The following is a 23,211-nucleotide window of genomic DNA, read 5'->3' as shown; positions in this document are numbered from 1 at the left end:
ATTGTAACAAATGGGATACATGTTGTTTCTGTTTGTACATGAGGTAAAGGCGTACCATTTGTGTAATCATACATTTACAAAAAGTAATGACGTTTGATTCATTCTGTTATTTTTTCCTTTCCCCCCTCCCCTCCCACCCCTCTTTACTCTCTCTACAGTCCCTCCTTCCTCCATTCTTGCCCCCCTCCCACCCCTCATTATGGGTCATCATCCGCTTATCAGCGAGATCATTCGTCCTTTGGTTTTTTGAGATTGGCTTATCTCACTTAGCATGATATTTCCAATTTCATCCATTTGCCTGCAAATGCCATAGTTTTATTATTTTTTATGGCTGAGTAATATTCCATTGTATATATATACCACAGTTTCTTTATCCATTCATCAAATGAAGGGCATCTAGGTTGGTTCTACAGTCTGGCTATTGTGAATTGAGCAGCTATGAACATTGATGTGGCTGTATCTCTGTAGTATGCTGATTTTAAGTCCTTTGGGTATAGGCCGAGGAGTGGGATAACTGGGTCAAATGGTGGTTCCATTCCAAGCTTTCTGAGGAATCTCCACACTGCTTTCCAGAGTGGCTGCACTAATTTGCAACCCCACCAGCAATGTATGAGTGTACTTTTTTCCCCACATCCTCTCCAACACCTATTGTTGCTTGTATTCTTGATAATCGCCATTCTAATTGGGGCGAGAGGAATCTTAGGGTGGTTTTGATTTGCATTTCTCTTATTACTAGAGATGTTGAACATTTTTTCATACATTTGTTGATTGCTTGTAGATCTTCTGTGAAGTGTCTGTTCATTTCCTTAGCCCATTTGTTGATTGGGTTATTTGTATTCTTGGTGTAGAGTTTTTTGAATTCTTTATAGATTCTGGAAATTAGTGCTTTATCTGAAGTATGAGCCCACTCTGTAGGCTCTCTCTTAACATTGCTGATAGTTTCCTTTGCTGAGAGAAAGCTTTTTAGTTTGAATCTATCCCAGTTATTGATTCTTGTTTTTATTTCTTGTGCTATGGGAGTCCTGTTAAGGAAGTCTGATCCTAAGACAACAAGTTGAAGATTTGGACTTACATTTTCTTCTATAAGATGAAGGGTGTCTGGTCTGATTCTGAGGTCCTTGAACCATTTTGAGTTGAGTTTTGTGCAGGGTGAGAGATAGGGGTTTAATTTCATTCTCTTGCCTAGTTGTTCATGGAAGCCTCTCGCTGCCTGGCCCTGCTCCAAGAAGCTGCCTGCAGTCCAGGCCTGCCGCCCGGGCCGAGCCTTGCCCAGTGGGAGAGACCCAGCAGCTCTGAGTTGGTCCCAAGTCTCTCAATACCTACTCTTCCTGAATCCTGAGTTCTGGAGCAGCATGAGATGCAGTCACCCTCTAGTCCACCATCTTGGTCTCCACAGCCTAAACATAATTTTTATATGCACTGGGAATCCAACAATTTTATTACTTGTTTTGTTGCAATATTTGCGTTATCCAAGTGGTCTAGAAGGGAACTCAGTGTCTCCACTGTATGACTGCATCAACAATGCCAATGTTGTTTCAGACAATATCAAAACAACAATCAGACTACCAATTAAACCATTGTTTTTTCCTTTTTTGCATTTGCTTTTATCTACTATACTCTCTCCCTTTTACTTTTAGTTTGATTGCAGTTTTCTATACTTAATGCTCACCACTTTTTTTTTTTTTTTTTTTTTTTGGTACTAGGGATTAGACCTAGGGGTGTTCTACCACTGAGCTACATCCCTGGCTCCGGCCCCCTCACATTTTAGTTTGAGACTGTCTTGCTAAGTTGCCAAGGCAGGCCTCAAACTCAGCATCTTCTGCCTCAGACTCTCAAGTAGTTGGGGTTACAGGCATGCACTGTGACGAGTTGATATATTTGTGTTGGGACTAGTGACACGTTGACTAACTCAGGCTGACTCCTTGCCCCCTGGCGAGTGAGCAAGATCAAGGCCTCAAAGGCAGTTTTAATAGTTAATGACGATAAACCGGATCACCGTCAGGGATTGGTTAACAACAGTTCCGTGAACGTGGTCAGCTTGTGCTTGCCATATAGTCCAATGGGACTCTTGCCTGCATGAACCCCCCTGCCTTGCTGACCTTTAAGCTGATTGGTTCCCGCCTAGCCCCCACCCTACATAAAAGCTGTGTGACTTCCTCAATAAACGAGTTCCTGCTCTGACTGGTCTCCCTGATGCATCTGATTGTCCTCTGCCCGGAGGGCTGGGAGCGGGCAGTCAGTCGGCCCTACCTATCCCGGTCTGACCTTGTTGGGGAGTGTCCCCTTCCCTTGCCGCTGGTTGAGAAGGGCAAGGGGGCTTAAGACCCCAACATATTTGACTCCTTGGAAATGTTATAGGCCAGGCTATATGGGCAACGACTAAACAGACTCCATTTTACCCTGAGACTCCATGTTATATAGGAAATGCTTCCCTGGTGGGAACTCCACTTCTGTACCCATCAACGGTTGCTTAGCATTGCATGTTTTGCAACACAAAATGGCAATTCTTACATAATGTAAAAATGTTCTCTTTTTGATTCTTATTTTTCTTGGACAATGTACCATGTCAACAGTGATTGTCTAGATGTTAGTAACCATTCTTTAACTTGTACCCAACTAAGGTTGTTTTGACCCACTTCCCCTTCTGCTTATGATTTTAGTTCTCATGATGTTAGTTTATAGTTTTAAATCATAGCAACAGACACTTTGATTGATATACTGACTTACGGTATAAAAACCCTTACAACCCTATGATCGGGGCTGTTCTCCCAATAGCTGCTTTTGGCATTGTGTGAGACAGTCAGCTGGCCTGCTAATAAAGACTCTCAGATTTGGACTTCTCAGTGGTGATCCGTCTGTTCTTAAGTTGCGCCCCACATCAGTTTCACCATCAGTTTTTATGTCATTATATCTCATTATTTTGGTTATCTGGAATTCATTTTCTGATACATTCCCAAGGAAGAGCTTAAGGGGATATTTCCCCAATTTTTTATGTTGGGTGAGTTGCTTCTGTCCTTTACACTTGGAAGCCAATTGTGTTGAATAGAATAACAGCTTGGACTGGGGGCTTGTTTGGTGATAGAGCACTATCTAGTGTGGGGGGGACCCTGGGTTCCATCCGCAGCACCACAAAACAACTCAGCTCATATTTTCCCCAGACGATCTTTAACATGTTAACTCATTTCCTTCAGGCATATAGTATAACTGAAAAACTCTGATGATCATCTACATTTTTTCTTATATATTGCTTTTGCCTACCAAAAGGATTTTTCCTTTTGTATACTATTATATTAAGGATTTTTCCTTAAGTATACTATTTATGTCTTGGTATTGGCTGTTCTGGGTCAAAATCCTAAGTACAAGACTGTACCTTTAAAAATACTTTCATATGTATTTTAAAAACTAAGTTTTATACAATTACTTTTTTTTTCAGACTCCTATTACCTATATTTTGGTCCTTCTTTCCCTACTTCCAATTTTGTCACTAATTATTTTTTCCATTTCTTTTATTATTTCACTATTGGGAATTGAACCTGGGGCATTCTACCACTGAGCTACATTCCCAGCATGTATTTTCTGGAACATGGTCTCATTAAGTTGCCAAGGCTGTCCTCAAACTTGCAATCCTCCTGCCTCAGCCTCAAGTTGCTAGCATTACAGCTGTGCACCACTACACCGGGCTCTTCCTTCAAATCATTATCTGCAGTATTTGCATCCCTTCTAGTTTAGGTTTCATTTCTGAGATGTTTCCATTTCCAATGTTTCCTTAACTTTTCCAATGCTAAATTTTATTCATATTTCATATCATTTTCTTAATATTCTTTGGCACATTTTCTAATGAACTAGTTTTGACCTAGTCCGATTTTTATTGTCTATAAAAACGTCATTTCTGCTCTTGATTTCTTATTAAAATAACTGTACAATTAGAAAATATTGTGGTTTCTTTTTTTAAAAATATTTTGTTTTAGTTGTAGGTGGACACAATACCTTCGTTTTATTTTTACGTGGTGCTAAAGATCAAACCCAGGGCCTCACGCATGATAGGCAAGTGCTCTACCACTGAGCCACAACCCCAGGCCCCTTTTGTTTTTGGTACTGGGGATTGAACCACTGAGCCACACCCCCAGGGCTTTATTTATTTTAATTTTGACACTGTCTAAGTTTCTTAGGGTCTCACTAAATTGCTGAGGCTGACCTTGAGCCTGCAATACTCCTGCCTCAGGCTTGAGTTGCTAGGATTATAAAGGGTACGCACCATGCCTGGCCTGGGGTTTCTTAAGTAAACTTTGAGAAGCACAGTTCATTGGAGATTTTCTACCTTTAAGTGTTCAAAACCAAGGTATCCTGCTATTTTTTTTTTTTTTTTGGTGGGCTGCTCCCTATTTCACTTATACTCTAACCTTTTCCATATTTTGCTCAATTTGGCTTCTGAGAAGTATTCTAACCTGGAAGTCTTGGCAAACCTGGTGGATGAGTTTCCCTGTCATAGTTCACTCCTCTCTCTACTTCACCTGAATAGATGCCAATACCTTCTTGTGGTCCTGCAGCTTTTGGTGGCTTATCTTTACCCACTTATACTTTGGGACTTAGGATGCCATGTCACCCACATTTATTGTAAATGTGAGTTTTCAATTCTGCTCTTCAACCAGTTATATGAGGATTTGGAAATTGAAAACTATGGCACTGCTGCCATCTTTCCTTTTTCCCAGGCTATTTTTTTACACATTTAAAAAATGGGTACATTCTAGTTATATACTGATTTCCTATGCTATTTTTAAAGGTTTTCAAAACCCATTCTGTTTTCAGTCTTACTCTACACCTCTGGCTTCACGAGAACTTGCTTGTCACCCCTTACTGAGCCCATCTAGAATTTTAGCTCTTGTTGGCCTCTGCCACTAGAAAAAAATCATTTCTTTGGTACATCATTTACCCCCTCACCCAAGGTTTCCTTGCCTGATGATGTCCCTTTTTCCATTCTGTTAGCCCTTGTGGATTTATAGTGTTCAATTCATTTTCTGCCATTTAAGTTATCATTGTGAATGAGGGGATGTTTGTAGAAAATGTATGATTCACATTCTTAATTTGTTCTATAACAGGAAGTATTCACAGGGAATTAAAATCTTTTGTTCTTTGGATTAGGTATTTCCCAGACTGGGTCTCTGTAATACTACTTTTTTATTTAAAAATTAAAGTACTCTGGATCTCTCTCTTTTATCCTCTACTTCCTGTCATTTCAGATCTTCACTTGTGTAGCTGGTTCTTTTTCCAGGCACCTGCCTATTTCTTTGCAGAGTGTACCTATCACAGAACTGCAGCTTTGGTATCTTATGTGGCATTTCAGGAACTAATTTTAAATATGTGTTAAGGATGTATTTTAATCTACGCTTAAAAAAAAAACAGATATATGAAGGAAAACTGAAGCTATTTTTTAGTTTAAGAATATTAATAATGTAAGTAGTTCCTTTTACCTAAGGCTGAAAACAATTTTCCTCCAGTGTCAACCCATAACTCAACCAAACTTCAGGGCTAACAGAGCACCTTACCATCTGTGTAATGACCTTTAACCCTTCCAATACCCCTTCCATCCCAGCAACTTTATTTACAATTCAATGCTAAGGATAGACAAGAAAGGCAGCTGGAAATATTTAAAGGCTTAAGACAGACAGTGATTTCTTCTACAATGAAAAGATTACATAGAACTGTGGCTTTCCATTTACTGTCTTACACTGGACATTACAGAAATCTGTAGATTTTTAGAAACTACAGGGGATTTGCCCAATTAACATACAACTTCCAAAAAACTGTCAAAGACTAAATTATTCTTCTATTTAGCTTCTTATGAAAATATAAAAAGCTGAGCAACAGAAACAATTATGGAGTTAATGTACAAAATGTATTATATTTAAAAAGTGGCATTGATTTAAGAACCAGTCTTTCAGGCTGGTAACTGCCTCATCTTCAAATAAGGAGTTCAAATTGATAAGATTTTCTTGTAGGCAACAGTCTCCCAGCAGCCTTCATTTATTGAAATATTGCTCTCTGAACACGTGCACATTCAGGTTTGTTGAATATATCCTCTTCCGTTTCTGGAGTTAGCTGGATGTTATCTCTGACTGGAGACAGGGGCTTCTTACAAGAAGGAAGCTTTTCAGAATCTCTGCAATATACAATAAAACAAATTTGATGTTTTTAGGGTAATGGTTATTAGAAAATAATATACTTGAAAAAATAGAGGCTTATAAAGAGGATAAAAGCATTTACTGTATAATCTCTCATTCATTATGGATCACTTTCAGGTTCTCCTCTGAGTACTTTCAATAAATTTTGGGTTTTGCTTCTTAAGAGTCCCTTCTGCCTTTCAATGTAGGTGCTAGGCTATTACTAGATATACAGTAGCTAAGGCAGAAAGATTCCAATAGAGAAATTTTAATTCATTTCTCCATAGGGCCCTCTTCAGATTGGCTAAAAATTAATATAGGTGAAGCATGACAAATGATTAAACCCTATTTTTTATTCCCTTTCTTGCTTTTAATGAAAGAAAGCTTTAAGTCCTTAATAAATTAATCTTATGGAAGATCACACAGGTAATTCTATCTCCTGTAACAAAAATTAAACACCAATAAGTCTTATTTTCTAAAAGGCATGTAATACTGTTGCACTGTTCCTTTCTCTCCAGAAGCAGTTCTCAAAATATGTTCCATGGGCCCCCGGAGATTCCCAAGACATGTTCAAGGGGTTTGTAAGATTGAAATTATTATATAATAATATTTAGACTTTGTTTTTCCACTGTGCTGGCATTTGTACTGATAATGCTAAAGCAGAATTGGGTAAAACTGCCAGAAATTTGGCATGAGTCAAGACAGTGACATGAAATTGCTTAAGTAATGCTAGTAGTACTTATATTTTCCATCACTGTGTACTTGCAGTAAAAAACAAAGTTTTAAGAATATTCTTGATGAAGCAGTAAAAATCACTAATTTTTAAAAATCTCAATCCTTTGGTATGCTTAATATGCTGTGACAAAACAGGAAGCATGCATGTGTCAATCAATCACTGGTACCAAAAAAAAAAAAAAAAAGCAAACAAACAAAACACCAAATGATTTTTAGTTATTTGGCAAAGGAACAAAGACAGCCGACACTGTGAAGAAAATAACACTACTCATTGCCCAGACAAATTTCGAGTTTATAAATAAAAATTAGAATTCTGGAAAATTTGTGTCTGCTACTAGAAAGCTTCCCAATATTTAAGACTGCTAATTATCACTTTCTTTCTTATATTATATAATGAAATTAGTATTTGTAAGAAAGTACAACTCAATGAACCAATATTTCCAAATGATGAATGGGTAAAGATACATTAGAAGTGGGTTATAATGTACAAGAATTTACAAACTCATAGTCTGTTGCAACTAACCTTAAGAAACCACTCTTGTTGAAATTTGGTATAATAACAAAGAAACTTACAATTATCTAGAAAGTTTATTAATAAACTTTCCAAGTGCAAATATGTGTGGGGTTATATTTTTTCATATATTTCAACCAAAATATATCATACACAAAAGCAGATAAAAGATTTCAATTGAGTTCTATTAAATTAGACAATGAAGATTTGCAAATATAAAACAATGCCACTCCTTGTTACTTTTTTGTTTGTTTTGGAAAATAGAGCAATTTTTTCATAAAAAATATACCATGTTCACATGTAATGGGCTTATTATTGTTATCTATTTATTAAATGTCTATTCTCATTTCTAGGACGGTTAAGTATTCCTTATAAATTATTGGGGTCCTCAAAAAGTTTTAAAACTATAAAGGGTTCGAAAATAAAAAGTTTGAGAATTCAACTGAGTTTAATCTTAGACTTTACACACATATACACAAAATAAGAAACAACTGTCTAATATTTACCAAGTGTTTCCACTCATACCAGTTCATCTGACTATGACAATATTTCTATTATGTAAAGTTTAATCCTATCATCCCCATGTTAGCTCCCCGCCCCACTTTTATTAAGCTTTATTGAGTACAAGAAAATAATTATTAATTAATGCTATGCTGTGGCTAATTCTGAAATCTAACAGAAGGAGGTATAGGTAGCTATTTTAAAGATTATTTGTTTTAAAACAATGCTTCCCATATACATTAGAAATCTGGCAAATTCATTATGTAAATTCAGTGACTCTCCCCCTTTTAGATACGATAATTTAGGGAAGTATAGCACAGTGCTCTCTCACCCTCTATCTAAAAGTTTCTTCTCGTTACAATTCTGAGAAATAAGAAGGAAAGAAGGCTGAGACATTTAAGGTCTGGAAAAGTAATAGGTGTAAAGAGACTCCAAAAGCCACGCTGAGAACTGATGGTGTGAGAAACAGAAACAGATTCATATGAAACTAGAGAGTTGGGAGACAGGGATTGGAACTATGGAAAAGAACAACAGCTCATCTTATTTCAGAACAAGGAACAAGGCAACTCACTTTTTAAATCCAAAATTTTTCCAGAGTTCACTGATTTTTATTTGTAATCCTGGCTTGTTCTCAGCATTATGATGATTTCTCTTTTGGACGCTTGCTGGCTTCTTGCTCAGTCCACTGACTCTAGCAGGTACTAGAGGTTTGATCTTTGTTGTGGAAAGTGAGTCTACAGAACTGGATTTATACAGCCCAGGAACCTGAGGATTAAATGCTCGCTTTAACATTACTCTGTTAGGCAACTCCTTTAGTTAATTTCAAAGTATTGTTTATTCATCAGTACAGAAAAATAACTCATAAACAAAGTGTAAATGTGTGCTACTTACAAATGTCTACTACAAAAATTATCATAATTATTTTAATCAGTAATATATGCACCCAGCATAAAATTTAAGTCATAAATGAACAGAGAGGAATGTGAGTCTCATTCACTTCTACTTTAGCTCTCCAGAGGCAACTGCTGTTACAGGTTTTCTGTGCATCCATTAAATCATTTGCATACACACAAGCGAATATAAACAAAACTGGTAGCAGACTACACAGTTATTACTTTGTTTTCCTTGATTCCACTTAATGATATATCTTGGAGATTTTTCTTTTTCACATGTACAACTGAATTTTATTTTCAATAAGTTGCCTGCTCTTCCACTGCACAATGTGGCATTATGTACTTAAATCTCTATCAATGTTTTTATTTCCATTCAAGAGTTGATTTTTATTCTGTGGATAGTATGGAGTCACTGAGGTTTTGTTGTCGATTCTCAGGATAGTTAAGAGGTATATAAAATAGAGGGTATATAATCTGGCAAAGGGTATATAAAGAATGGAAAAGTTACAACTTATCCTGGGTCCACACATTTTAGAAGCATTTTTGTAATACATGTCAAAGCATTAAATCATACATGCTTTGGGACCAGTAATACCACTCCATGGAATTTATCCCTATAGATAATCAGGGTAGGTACTCAAATATTTACCCTCAAGGTCTTGGTTTTAATACTGTTTAACCATAGCAAAAAATTTTAAGGGTAAATGACTATAAAGAGGATTATATAAACCCATACAATGACATATTACATTGACTTTGTAAGTAATGATTATATAAGTACTTGGAAAATGATCTTTACTACCTATAAAAGAAGTTTCAACTTAACACCTTTAGCACCTATATTTAAGCACAGATATTGTCCTAGAAAGCTAAAAAGTAGATCTAAAAATAAATCATAATTAGGAATTTTAATTTTTAAGTTTTACTTACATTTTCATTTTCTTGTTATAAGTATATACAGTTTCTGAAATTAAAAATAAATTTAAATAAATGTTTTACCTTGTTCCTTAGAAGTGTGTCTTTCTTTGAGAAATGAGATAAACGTTGCTTGAAGTTCTGATTACCTTGATTATCAAGTGACTTAATATTACAATCAGATTCCTATATCCCCCAGATCAGAAAGAAAATAAATTAGATTTTTTTTGTTTTTATGACAACTAACCAATATTCAACAGGAAGTAAAATAAAATGAGAAAAATCAGTATAAATAAAGTATATTTCACAAAGACTAAAAACATGAAATGGAATTAATAAAAGAAACTGAATTCATATGGAAAGGATGATAGCTGCCGGTTTCACTGAATAAACTAGCCAATGTTTTAGTTAGAGAAAGAAATTACATAAAACACATATTTAAAATTTTGGAGACTTCTTTTCTGAAACATTTGAGCAGGCTGTCAAAATGCTGACTCAGATAAAACTAGAATCTCTTACTATAATTTTATAGCTTTACTCATGCTAGGCTAATGGTTTTCATAAATTATTAGCTATAAAAAGTTGAACCAATGCAGTTCCACATCTCTTCTTTAAACTGTAACATGTTCAACATTAAAGAGGAAAATGGTATATGCTCTCAAGTATTGTATCAAATGTGCATTTACCTTAAGCAATGGCTTTAAGACCTACCACTCTCTGCTCCTAATTCCATCATATGAGACTTCTACAGACGAAGTGTTTTCTCATAATCTTTACACAAAAGTAAAATAAAAAAGGATGACTAAAATTTTTTAAAAAGCTTTACATTTCTGCATTTTCTGAAAGTTTTTTTAAAAAAATATTTATGTTGGAAATCTATACTGTATTATATACTTAAAAATCACAACTATAGTGAATAAGACTCCACTGACTAGTACCTTATAGAAACTATATTCCTTGCTCATGGCTAACAGTAGTAGTGATTCTGGGCCAAATCAATTCTTTTTATTTTTGTGATTGGGGATTGAACCCAAAGGTACTTTACACTGAGCTACATCCCCAGTTTTTAAAAATTATTTTAAATTTTTATTTATATTTATTTATATTTATAGAGACAGGGTCTTGCTAAGTTGCTGAGGCTAGTCTTGAACTTGTGATCCTCCTGCCTTAGCCTCCCAAGCACTGGGATTATAGGCACATGCCACTGTACCCAGTTGGGCTAAATCATTTCTTGTAATAAAGAACATGAGAAAGATCCTAAGATTATAGTTAACTGCCAGCAGAAAGCTCCCATTTTTCAGAGTCATATGATGAAACTGATATATATATATATATATATATATATATTTCCCCCCCCAAGACAGGGTGTCACTAGGTAGCCTATGATGGCCTTGAACTTGTGATCCTCCTTCCTCAGTCTCCCAAGTAGCTGACATTACAAACACAGGTCTATAATTAACAATCTATCCTAAGAGGAATTCATTATATCTGGCGGCAAGAGAGATGACTCAATGAATTATTCTTGGTTTGTTTACTTTTGGGAGATAGAGGGTTCATATTTCTATAATAGATCGATATAAAAAATGGTTAGCTCAAAAGAATGTGCAGAGTTCTGTCAGTGTGACTGGTCCATGATCTGTAAGCTGATGAGGAAGGCTTCTTAGTAACACATGGCTAAAACCTTACAAAGTAAAACAGGAAGATGCACTCTATAGAATACCCCAAAGGCACTCGAGAGACTTGCAAGTATCCTCCCCAACAGTAATGTTTTATTAAAAGATGTTCAAGTGATAGCAATGGGGTGGTGCCCAAAAAGCACCAAGAGAAAAGCAGTATGTGTAAAAGATGAGAAAGATGGCAATAAAATGGAGACACACATGAAAATAAAGAGTCTTCTAGATTACTAAGGACAGTACTCAACATGGAAAAAGTACAACAAAGAGAAAAGAATAGCTAAAGTTTCAAAGGCAGGAAAGGGTTCAGCAGAAAAATGCCACAGATGAAAGACTTAGAATTCAATTACATAAATTGATTTCAGCTTTCTCCTAATGAAAACAATTTATTTCCACATTTTAACTTCATCTTTTCCTTCAACTAGAATCTAATATAACTCAGGTTTCCTTTGAGAACTTGAATATTTTCCTTTTAAGGAGTACAAGCTATACTGATTTATTAGATGCCATTCAACATTCAGGATCATAAAACATCAAACTGCCAAATATTACTGTGATTGTAATTGTTCTCACAATGTGGTAGTTATATTGGGTAAAGATAAAACAAATGTTATGTTGGTAAATTTGAGATAATGCCACCAGGCCATTTTAAACTGTGTCACTGGATTTTATGAGCAATACTTATTTGGAGTTTTGATTTTAGTCAAATCAAAATCTAAAATAAAAAAACCAAAATCAGAATAAAATATTTTTTGGGGGGGATACTAGGGATTGAATTCAGGGGCACTCGGCCATTGAGCCACATCCCCATCCCTATTTTATTTAGAGACAGAGTCTCACTGAGTTGCTTAGCCCCTCACTTTTGCTGAGGTTGGCTTTGAACTCGTGATCCTCCCGCTTCAGCCTCCTGAGCCACTGGGATTAAAGGCATGTGCCACTGCAACCGGCAAAGGATACTTTATATAGAAGAAAAAAGTGGTTAGTATGCTTTATAAAATCACTTGTATTACTATTTTATTTTATTACAAAGTGAAGTTTAGGAAATAAAAATAAAATATATTTCTGAAGTACTAAAACAACATACACAACTTCACATTACTAGAGTCATTTCTTTATAAGATCACACATGTTATCTGAATTCAAGCTTATATTAAGAATTTAAATAGTAAATTTACAGTAATTTTTTGTTCTATAGATTATTCTGCTTAGGTGTTAACTATGCCAAACATGGCACAGGGGTGGTGAAGAAGTATAGAGCTGGTTTAAATGTACAGGAGTTGGAAATAAGAAAGATAGAGAAGTTCTTCAAATCAATAAAAAGTCAACTTCTTAGAAAGTAGAATTTTGAATGAAAAATTAAGATAACCAGTAATTTCAATAATGTAGGCAAATTTTCCTCAATTGTCTGATTAACACCCCTTTTTTTTTCCTTAAGCATAAATTTAAACACAGAGGTCTCATGGTAGGACTTACCTCTGAATCGGAATCCTTACTGGAAGGCTGAGAAAGTTTTGATGCATTTAAACTCTGTGGTGATAACTCTATGCTTTCCTGAGACTGTGAAGACTCCACTTCGCATAAGGGTGGAGACTCACCGCCGGACTGGTCACTATTTGACTGAGATGTATGGGACACTGCATTGTTCTCAGGCACAGTGACAAGAGAATCACTCATTCTGCGCAACTGCTGCAATGCTGTGCCTGGGGAGGGACTCGGAGTTCTGGAAAAACCCCCAAGACTTCCAGACCAACTAAAACAACTTCTCAGCGTTCCCAGGGTTGGTGGTGAAACAGTCCTTGTGAATTTGCTGGCCGTAAGAGACTGAGACTCTTCATCAGCAAACACAGTCACATCCTTTGGAACCTGATCACTTGAACTGTGTGATATGTTTGTATCGACCAGTTCTCTGCCTCCTGGTTCTAGACAATCTGACTCACTGAGATTGGTCTCTTTATCTGTGACAGAAGCTTCATCTAGAGGTTGGCTGTTCCCTTTCTCTGATGTACAGTCCACAGAATCCAGAGGATTGCAAAAAAACCTAACAAAAAACCAGGAAAAATAGATTATTATAAGTATTTTAGAGTTTTCTCACAAAGATGTTAAGATTCAAAATGTAATAATGGTCTAGTTCCTTTATAATACATATAATTTTATAAATAAAGGCAATATAGATCTTGAATTTCAATCAAGGCTTAATGTTTATTATGCCAGTGTTTACATTTAGAATTTTAGACAGGTCTTTCTTAAAACAGTTCTCATACCATGTATTTGAAATTTCCATATTTTATCTAGACCTAATCATTACATAGGTGTTCTCTCCCCTAAAACTATCTATTTATTGCACTGCTGGGAAAGGAATCCAGAGCCTACCCCAGGCTAGGCATGACACCACCAAGTTTAATCCTCAGTCCTGCCCTAACTCTTTCAAATTCCAAAGAGAAAGTGAGCTCTTTGAGGACAGGGACTGTCCATGTGTCTGTATCCTCCACTGTACCTAAGACAACAGTTAATACCATGGTTTGAAGTCATACACATGAATTACACAAAGGACAATTTTCAACTATTATCTCATATTTTATAGGAAAGAAAATAAATTAGCCATCTATCCCTCATCTTTTACTTCTACCATCAAATCATCTGGGAACTTGAAATAGTATACTAATCTACTTGTTTTATATCCTATTGACCTTTGCTATTTTAAGTATTAAAAACTCTCAATTAATCATTAAATTCTGTTATTACTAGAGCAATATTATTTGTTCAGTGGAGCAGCTTTAAAAAATGCTTAAAAAGAACTCCAATAAGGGCTAGAGATATAGCTCAGTGGTAGAGTATTTAACAAACACCAAAAAAAGAATAAAAGATCAGTAGGTAAGCATCATTATTGTGGAGGATTGATTCAAGGGGGTTTTTAAGTTAAAAAAAAAAAAATCCTGGTTAGGCACAGTGGTTATAATCCCAGCTACTCAGGAGGATGAAGCAGGAAAAACTCAAGTTCAAGGCCAGGCTGGAAAACTTAGTGAGCCTGTGTTTCAAAATAAAACAAAAAGCAGCTTGGGATGTAGCTCAGAGTTTCTAAGACCCTGGGTTCAATCCCCAATACTACAGAATGAAAAAGGGGGTGCTGGGGAGAAAGGGGAGAGAGAGAGAATGAAAGAAAAATAAAAGAAGGAAGGAAAGAAGTGGAAGGGAAAAAGGAAGGAAAGAAGGAAGGAAAAAAGAGAAAAAGAGGGAGAAGAAGAAGGAAAGAGGGAAAGAGGAGAAGGAGAAAGAAACAAAAAAAAGATAATTTACCTCCTCTTACTAAGCACTGGTTGAAATCTAAGATAATGAACAGAATATTTACTCAATGCTGAAAATCCTCTTTCATTCCCTTCTGTATGTACAACTATAATGTACCAATAAAAAAAAGTGGGAAAAAAACCCTCTTTCATTAAATCCCTAGATAAGCTATATGGGTACAGGGGCAGGAAGGGAAGAACCTCATTAGCTTTTCATTAAGCAGAATACTTAAAATCCTAGATCTGATCAAAAATTAACTTCTAAATTCATGGCAGTTCCTATAACATTCAACTATTTTCTCATGAATCATTTCAAGGGTAAAGAGAAGTATACTATCACTAGACAGTGCCCAGGGACATAAAATTGATCAGTTAGAAAACAGAACTAAAACCCAGATCCCCTCCTAGTTCATAGCTGTTCCTTCCCAATTAACCTCGGTGTTACTTAACTGTTATTTCTGGATCACAAAAGAAAATGAAATGTTTTTAGGATGAGAATCAATACAATAGATAATTCAGACACTTCCAAAATTAACTCACTTCCAAAAACAGAGACAAGTTTTTGCATGTTTAATACCTCCTTTTAGTTAAGTGTACTAAAAAGAGGGGGAGGTAATAAATATTTACATATATATTTGTGACTAGGTACCAGGCCAAGTATTTCTAACTAACCTTCACTACAGCCTTATTTATTTGGCTGTCCATGGTTTTACAAGGATATAGCTAGGAAATTTAAATGGTGCATGAAAAATCATTCAGCTGATAAGATGACAGTGAGAATTTAAACCGAGTCCTGCCAGATTGCTTACAACTGCCGCAACTACAGCTCTCTCCTATCCTCAATATCATAGGACTCTGGGAAAATTTAACCCTTCAGAGTTTCAGTCTCTTAACCTGAAAATAACATTAACTTTATGCTATCTCATATACTTATGAGGCATAAAAGACCATGTAAAAGAATTCTGAAAATTAGCTTTGAAAACAAATTTAGTAATATCTAGTTTTATTAGACATTGCTATATAAACTTGGTCAGAAAATTATATATCAAAGATTTAAAATTCCCAAGTATTGTTTCACAAAGAAGCTGATAGAGGGGAAAAAAAAATACTTCTTTAGACATATTTTAATGTCCCTCTGAGCAACTTACTAGTGAAATATCCAAATAAACTATATAAAGCGGCTATGTACAACCTTGAATTTGGAGATTGCCTTAAGCTTCTATGATAATAAAACAGGGAAGTCCTATACACACACATATGCTATTCTGATTTGTCATCCCCAAAGAGGAGATCAAGCTGGGTATGGTGTTGCACACCAGCTCCTTGGGAGGCTGAGGCTGGAGGATCACAAATTTGAGGCTGGTGCCAGCAACTTAGTTAAAACCAGTCTCAAAATAAAAAAATAAAATGGGTTGGGGATGTAGCTCAGCAGTTATAGTATTCTGGGTTCAGGAAAGGGAAAACTGAAACCAAATTCCTAAAATTTCATCAAGTTAGAAAAGTCAACTTTCTGAGAATTTTTATTCAGCACATATCATCTGGAGCCAGTGTCCATCTTTTCTGACCTACTTTTTCATCATTTCATAATAATAAGCACCTTTAATGAGGTGGTCAGCAAAAGGAGACTCAAAACAATCATTTAATTGTATTGTATTGTGATTTAAGCAGACTCAAGGAGAGAAGAGTTTGGAATATCATCCAAAAGGAGGTTAGGGATACCAGGATTCCTTCCTTCATACTGGTTTCCCATTGCAGCCTGATTTATTAAACTTGGAAAACAAAAAGCAACAAGATCCATTAGGGACTGGCAATTTTTCTTTCTTAAAAGGTACTATTATCATACCTAGATAACTTAGGACACTGATATTTTCTTTAACACGTTCTGGTACCTACTGTAGTTTGAACGTGCTTCCCAAAGTTCATGTGTTGGAAACTATTATGGTTTGGATATAAGGTGTCCCCCAAAAGCTCCTGGGTAAATGCAATAAAATTCAGAGGTGAAATGACTGGATTATGAGAGCTATAACCTAATAAGTCCATCCTAGTTTGAATGGACTAACCAGGTGGTACCTGTAGGCAGGTGGACCATGGCTAGAGAAGGTGGGTCACTGGGAGTGTGCCTTGAAGGGCTCATGCTCCCTGTGGCCCCTTTCCCCTTCTCTTTCTGCTTCCTGGCTGCCATGAGGGAGCAGCTTCCCTCTGCCATACCCTTCCACCATGCTGTGCTACCTCACCTTGGGCCAGAGCAATGGAGTTGCCATCTACTACAGACTGAGACCTCTTAAACTGTGATCCCCAAATAAACCTTTTCTCTTATAAATTGTTCTTGTCAGGTATTTTGGTCACAGCAACACAAAGCTGAGTAAAACAGAAATGATACTCAAATTCATATGTTAATGGCACTTGGAGGTGGGGTCTTTGGGAGGAATTTGTATGAGATGCGGTCACGAGGGTGGGGTCCAATGATGGCATTAGTAGCTTTGTAAGAAGAGGAAGAGAGACCTGGGCTAGTACAGTAGATGTCTCACTAGAAGATGCCCTCTGCCATGCTATTTATTAATTATTTAAAATTTGATTGAACTCAAGGCCTGTGCGTGCTAGGCAAGCACTCTACCACTGGCTATATCCCTGCCCTCTGTCGTGCTATGATGCAGCAAAAAGGCCCTCACCAGATGCCAAAAAAGATGCCAGCATCATGCTCTCAGACTTCCTAGCCTCCAGAACCATGAGCTAAATAAACTTCTAGTCTTTATAAATGACCCAGTCTGTGGTATTCATTTACAGTAACAGAATATGGACTAACACAGTACAACCATCTGAAGCCAAGAAACTATGTTATTTATTGTGTGTTTACCATCAGGTCCTGTCTCAGGCAATTTACTTAACTCATTTAATTAATTATCTCAACAACACTGGGGTTGCTACAACTGTTAGATCCATTTATTTTTCTTTCCTTTTTTTTTTTAATTTTTATTTTTGTAGGCTGGGAGGTAAATGAATAGAATAACACTTTCTATCCAATAGTCCCTTCTGGCCCCTTTCAATGTTCCAAAGTTTAATTAACAGAACAGGAGAGTTGCCTGAACTGAACTCAACACTTTGGAAAGCTCTATTTCTTACAAAGAGAAAAGCAGAACACCCAGAAGTAAACCTGTCCAAGTCAAACATTTCATGAACATGACAGGACTCAAATCCAAGAGATCTGACTCAGGGGTCTGAATTCCTAACCCCAAGTTGTAATTACGTTTCAAAATCTCACCATCCTTTACAGGGACTAGGGTAACAGCCCAACTGATCTTTGTGCTCCATGTTTGGTCCTCTCAAACCTGTTTTCACTGGGTGCCCACCGTGGTCTATCTAAATTGAGAATCAAATCACAACCCTCCCCTGATTAAAAAAAAAAAAAATCTCTCTAATGTTTCCCATCACCTCTAAAGAAGACTAAAGGTTGTCAGCTTGACATACAAGCCTTTCATGAGCTGGGGCCCACCTATTTCTGCCCTCTTCTCACCTCCCTTTTCCCAACTTGCTTTCTGTTGGTAATAATGGCAACTATTCACAGTAAGTTAGTTGTGCCATACCCCATGCTGCTCCCCACCTCAAGCCTCTGCTCAAGCTGTCTGGTTTCACTGGGAAGGCTGCGGACTCTGTCTGCCTCACCCTACCAGCAGCACCCAACACTCGTCCTTTCCCACTCATGCTTTCTAAACACTGCCCTAGCACTAGATGCCCCTTTGATGCCCTCAGAATACCTTATATGTGTTCTAATGACCACACTATCGTGATGTATGGAAAATTTTGTTTATTTACCTATTTTTCCAACTGGATCACAAATGTCTCAAAAACAAAAACTATGTCCTTCTCATTTTTGGAACCATGACACCCAGCACGGTATCAAGTTTGCAATTAATATTACAACTCTATAGCTATCTGTATCTTAATATACTTCTGAAAGACTCACAAAATTGCATAAAGCCCTCCGAAAAACTCAAAGTACCATTTATACTGAATACACATCACTTTTGCACCATCAGAATTCAAAAATCCTAGGTAGAACCTGCATGTGTTGGGAAATGTCTGTACATGATAAAAACAGTAGCCATACTAAGGCAGGTCCTATGCCTACCTGACTATAAATAAATGCCTCCAGACAAAATAAATACAAATCCATTACATAATATATCAGACAAACAACATTCTGAAGATGTATCTATACCTGCTTCTGGTTCCTGGAACCACAACCGCACCACTTTCTTTGTTTTTTCTCTGTAAAAATGTTGCAAATTTATTCCTTGTCTGAGGTGGTGTGCTTAAGCTTTTAGTATGAATAGTTCCATCTTCCAGGGCAGGCACAAACACTTCAGAAGAGTTCAGCGATTCATTATTCTCACAGTTATTTTTCTTGGTCTTCTTTGTAAATGAGAGAGAATACTGATTCAATAGATCATCTTCTGACAGCTCTTCTAAATAAAAACAAAAGTATTTGTAAATCTTAGAGATTTGGTTTCGACTTCATGGTCACATCCATTGTCCTAACAGTGTAGTCTTACTTTAAAACTATGCTTCACAAAAGGAAACATGAGAATGACTCAGAAACAATTCCCTGAGCTGTGTTTTACAATTTCCAAATTGGCTAAGATGCGATGTCAATTATTTGATTTTTTTATGAAAATACCCTAATCAAAATTTTAGGACACATTTCTATATGGTTATATGCTTATTATAAAAAGGCCTAATTTCGTATGTAAATAAAATGAGGGGCAATTCGCATATACACACATACTTAAAACTGGCAGCCATTTATTCATATCATCTATGTGCTATAGTTTTTAAAGTATATGTGGCTCACATATGGTCAAAAGTGATTTTTGCTGTAAACATCTGATCATCATTACTTAGCTAAGAGCCCAAAAAGATTCCTATCAGGTGCATTCTGTGATACTAGAATAAATTGCAAGACTGAATGAGTCTAATACATTTAATAAGACTAAACAAGTTCAATAGGTTAAAGCCTGAGGACACCGAAATAGCACCAAGGTACTTTAAATTAGTTGAACTAATTCTCAAAGTCTGAACAGATTCTACTTCATGGAGGTTTAAGAGCACACTACTGTAATCAACAAATTAATAGGCTAGGGGGCACCAAAATACTAGAGAAACTACTCAAATTTCAAGTTATAGATCGGTAAATTTTATCTTGTTCCCTGGCTAAGTCTGCTTATTATGCAGGGGATTAGGAGCCTTCAGAAAAAGAAAAAAACAGGTATCCTAGGATACCTAGCAAGCTTCACCGAGAAGCAACAACAACAGACTGAACTCATTTTCTTGTTATCATGAGGCTGGTAGTCTAGTTGTTTAGGGTAATTCCATAAGGTAAGCATATCTTGAATTTAGCAAGGTAACTCAGTATCTCTCATACTATCCTAGTACCTGTTATGTATTAGTTATGTGGATTTTTAGCAAGTTCTATAATTTTACTATATTCTGTGGTGAGAAGATCACATCAATTGTACTCACTGTAGCAGTTATACAATTATTAAAAAACTATTACATCTAAAACACAACACTAATAAGGAAATTTCACCTTGGAAGAGAAATTTAGAAAGGTCATAACTATTATCACTAAGTATCTGCAGGGCTGTCATAAAAATAGGGATTAAACTTATTCCTGTATTTGTGGGTGAATGTAAATGTGTACACCTAGAAGACAAAATCCATCCATAAATGGTAGTTATAAAGAAGCAGGCTTAGTGTGGCACAAAGAATTCACTGATATTGAGTCATTCAAATAAAACAAATAACTTCTCTTTATGGTAGAGGAAGCAAAGGAAAAATCTGAAATATAAGGATAAATTTGACAACAGATGTGTAAGATCTCTATACAATAAACTATTAAAGGCTTAAATGGATTAGAAAACTCAATATCGTTAAGATGCCAACTTTCTCCATATGAATCGATCAATTCAATTAAATTCCCATAGCTTTTTTTTTTTTTTAAGAAGTTGACGAGTTAGTTCTAAAACTTAAATGGAAATATGAAGAACACAGAATAACAACAGCACTTTTTCAACAGAAGAACAAACTCAGGAGACTTAAACTACCTGATTTCAAAATGTACTATAAAGTTACAATGATCAAAAATACATTTGATGTAATGATTGATAAATAGAGCAACTGCATAGAATAACAGTTCAAAAAGACCCACACCAACATCGTCAACTGAATTTCAGTAACTGTGGCAAGGCAAGATAACTTTTTAACAAATGATACTGGAACAACTCAACTGCCATATACAAGGTAAGGAACTTACCTCACTTCACATAAAAAAAATTAGATCAAAATGGATCATAGGCTTAAATAAAAGAGCCAAAACTATAAAACTTCTAGGAGAAAAAAAACAGAAGCTCTTAGCATCCTTGGGTTGGACAAAATTTTCTTAAATATGACCAGCAGTCACTAGTATTCTGTGAAAAATGAAATACATACCACTTCTTGGTCTTTTCACCCTGGATGACTTCCTTGGAAGATTTAATCCTTTAGTACTAATCACTTGTTTAATGCCCACAGTACTTGGATTTTCCTTCAATTGTGTAGCACCTGAAACATTATCCAACTCAAGTCTAGGGCAGTAATTCCTATGCCAGATGCTATTAACAGTAGATGACTTTTGACCTGTTTTGTTGTTCCAGCTATGACTTCTTGATAGGTCAGACTACAAAAGAAAAAGTTTACTTGAAGAAGAAAAATAATTCATTTCCCTCAACAATGACATAGATTATAAATAAATAAACTACCCTTAAAAAAAATCAGATTTGAAATATCCATCTCTTAACATTCTATACTTTTAGCTAGTCCTATTTTTCCATTAAATGTGTCGGTATTCCCTAGGTCTGCTTTTCTTCTAATCAGAGTCAAGTCATTCTATTGGCTCATTTCTAAGAAATAAAAAACAAAATTTCCTAAGATGAACAGTGTAAGAAATGAGTCTGTAATTGAAAAATGTGGTCAGGAAAGAAGTACCGTTAAATTGGAATACTACTTCTATACACAATATAATTAATAGAATAATTATCTGGCAATATGTCTCCAAATAATCGTATATGTAAACTTTAAAATGCATCTGATCATAAAAACCATGTAATCATAAAATACTATAAAATCATGTAATCAACTATCCTACCTCTAGAAAGTGGCTGAGTTCCAACCAAAACAATTAAGGTTACAAAAACACTTGTTTCTATTAGATCCATGCCAGGTGCCGATAGTGAGAAATAAAAAGCTACTTGTGGTCTACGATGAATCTCATGTGAAACTTTTTGAGAAAGGGCTTGGCTCAATGCCAGTTGGTATTGGTAAGCAATCACTTTTAATGCTAACATGTCTTCTTTCAAAGACAATGATATGCCTAAAGGATGTCAATTATACTCATATTTACAAAAGGACAGTCAAAGGGGGGAAAAAAAGTTAAAAGATACAAAAATGTCATCTCTGGAGGTTAAGAATCCCAGGTGACAAATTCCCACATAAATTAGAATCTAAAAGAAGGAAAATAAATATAAAGCAAGCAAGGTGATATTAATCAGGATATTGAGAATTGACAAGGAATGTAATTTAATTGAGGGAATGAGTATTAAAAACATCTTTCAAAATATGGTTCTCGGCATTACATCCCATTGATGATTTTATTGAAAACACAGAAATAAGAGAGTAGAAAACCAGACAGGGAAGAATAAATTTAGATGAAAAGAATTAATTAGTTTGGTGTACTAATTTCTCTATGAAAAATGAAAGGATTAGAACAGAAATTTGGGTTTATGAATGATGGTTGTTTTAATAATCCATAACCTTGCTGTTCAGAACTGTACATATTTAATACAACCATTTTTAACTTTCTGAAATGAAAAACTTAAGAATCATTTCTGATGAAATTATAGTATCATTAATTCAAATGTATAAAGAGAAGAGCAAACACTTTTCAGACCCTTCCTTTCAACAATCACTTCACAAAACAGTAAGGACAAGAAACACAAGTACAAACTCTAGCTGCAATAACGTTTGGAGGTACTTTTATCCATATTCTATCTTCAGTAGTAAAGACACTTCCAAACTACATCAGAGCCTTCCACCTCACAAAAGATAAAAGAAAAATGTCAAAAGACTTAGTAGAAGAGATACTAAACCGAAGTATCCACAGAAGAGAATACCAGTGAGAAGTCAATCCACCTCCAGAAACCTGAGGGCTCAGGAATTTAAGGCAGTAGGGACTATGGAGGCCACAGATGGGGGAAGGTTGAAGAGGGGTTGTTATTTGCTGGGTCCCCGTCACCAACCTGACCACTACCCAGTTTCAAGACCACACAATTGGACTTTTGAAACCCCCAAATAAACAAAAAAACAGTAGGCATTTTAGAAGGTGGAAAGATCCCTTTTTTCTGGAAACAACATGAAGTGAAAAGCTAAATATTAAACGGTGAGGAATCACTAGCTTGCCCCAATTCACTTTCACTATTATGCTCTCAAAATGCAGAGCCAGGTTTACATACT

The 23,211-nt window shown here is 35.9% G+C and overlaps 1 protein-coding gene and 1 non-coding gene across 4 annotated transcripts in view; both read right to left on the bottom strand.

Annotated features, from left to right (window-relative positions):
• Window positions 1–5,622: 5,622 nt before the first annotated feature.
• The window catches only part of Exo1 (exonuclease 1), a 31,465-nt gene continuing 13,876 nt past the window's right edge, over window positions 5,623–23,211 (bottom strand). For 2 of the 3 annotated variants that reach the window (XM_047521105.1, XM_047521107.1), the window contains 6 exons: window positions 21,154–21,379; window positions 18,884–19,130; window positions 12,860–13,424; window positions 9,798–9,899; window positions 8,477–8,670; window positions 5,623–6,157 (listed from right to left, as the gene is read on the bottom strand). In XM_047521105.1, the coding sequence (XP_047377061.1) occupies window positions 6,022–6,157; window positions 8,477–8,670; window positions 9,798–9,899; window positions 12,860–13,424; window positions 18,884–19,130; window positions 21,154–21,379 (1,470 nt within the window). In that variant the 3' untranslated portion in view covers window positions 5,623–6,021. The remainder of the gene's footprint in view (window positions 6,158–8,476; window positions 8,671–9,797; window positions 9,900–12,859; window positions 13,425–18,883; window positions 19,131–21,153; window positions 21,380–23,211) is intronic. The other variant, XM_047521106.1, reaches the window with a different exon arrangement.
• On the bottom strand, window positions 17,642–17,772 carry LOC124962489 (small nucleolar RNA SNORA36 family). Its single transcript, XR_007104504.1, has one exon. It is a non-coding gene; the product is annotated as a small nucleolar RNA SNORA36 family (small nucleolar RNA).

Source organism: Sciurus carolinensis, chromosome 12 (assembly GCF_902686445.1).
Source record: "Sciurus carolinensis chromosome 12, mSciCar1.2, whole genome shotgun sequence".
In the NCBI taxonomy this organism is placed as follows: Eukaryota; Metazoa; Chordata; class Mammalia; order Rodentia; family Sciuridae; genus Sciurus; species Sciurus carolinensis.
Note: the sequence above shows the minus strand (reverse complement) of the source record. Positions and strands in the feature narration are given on the sequence as shown.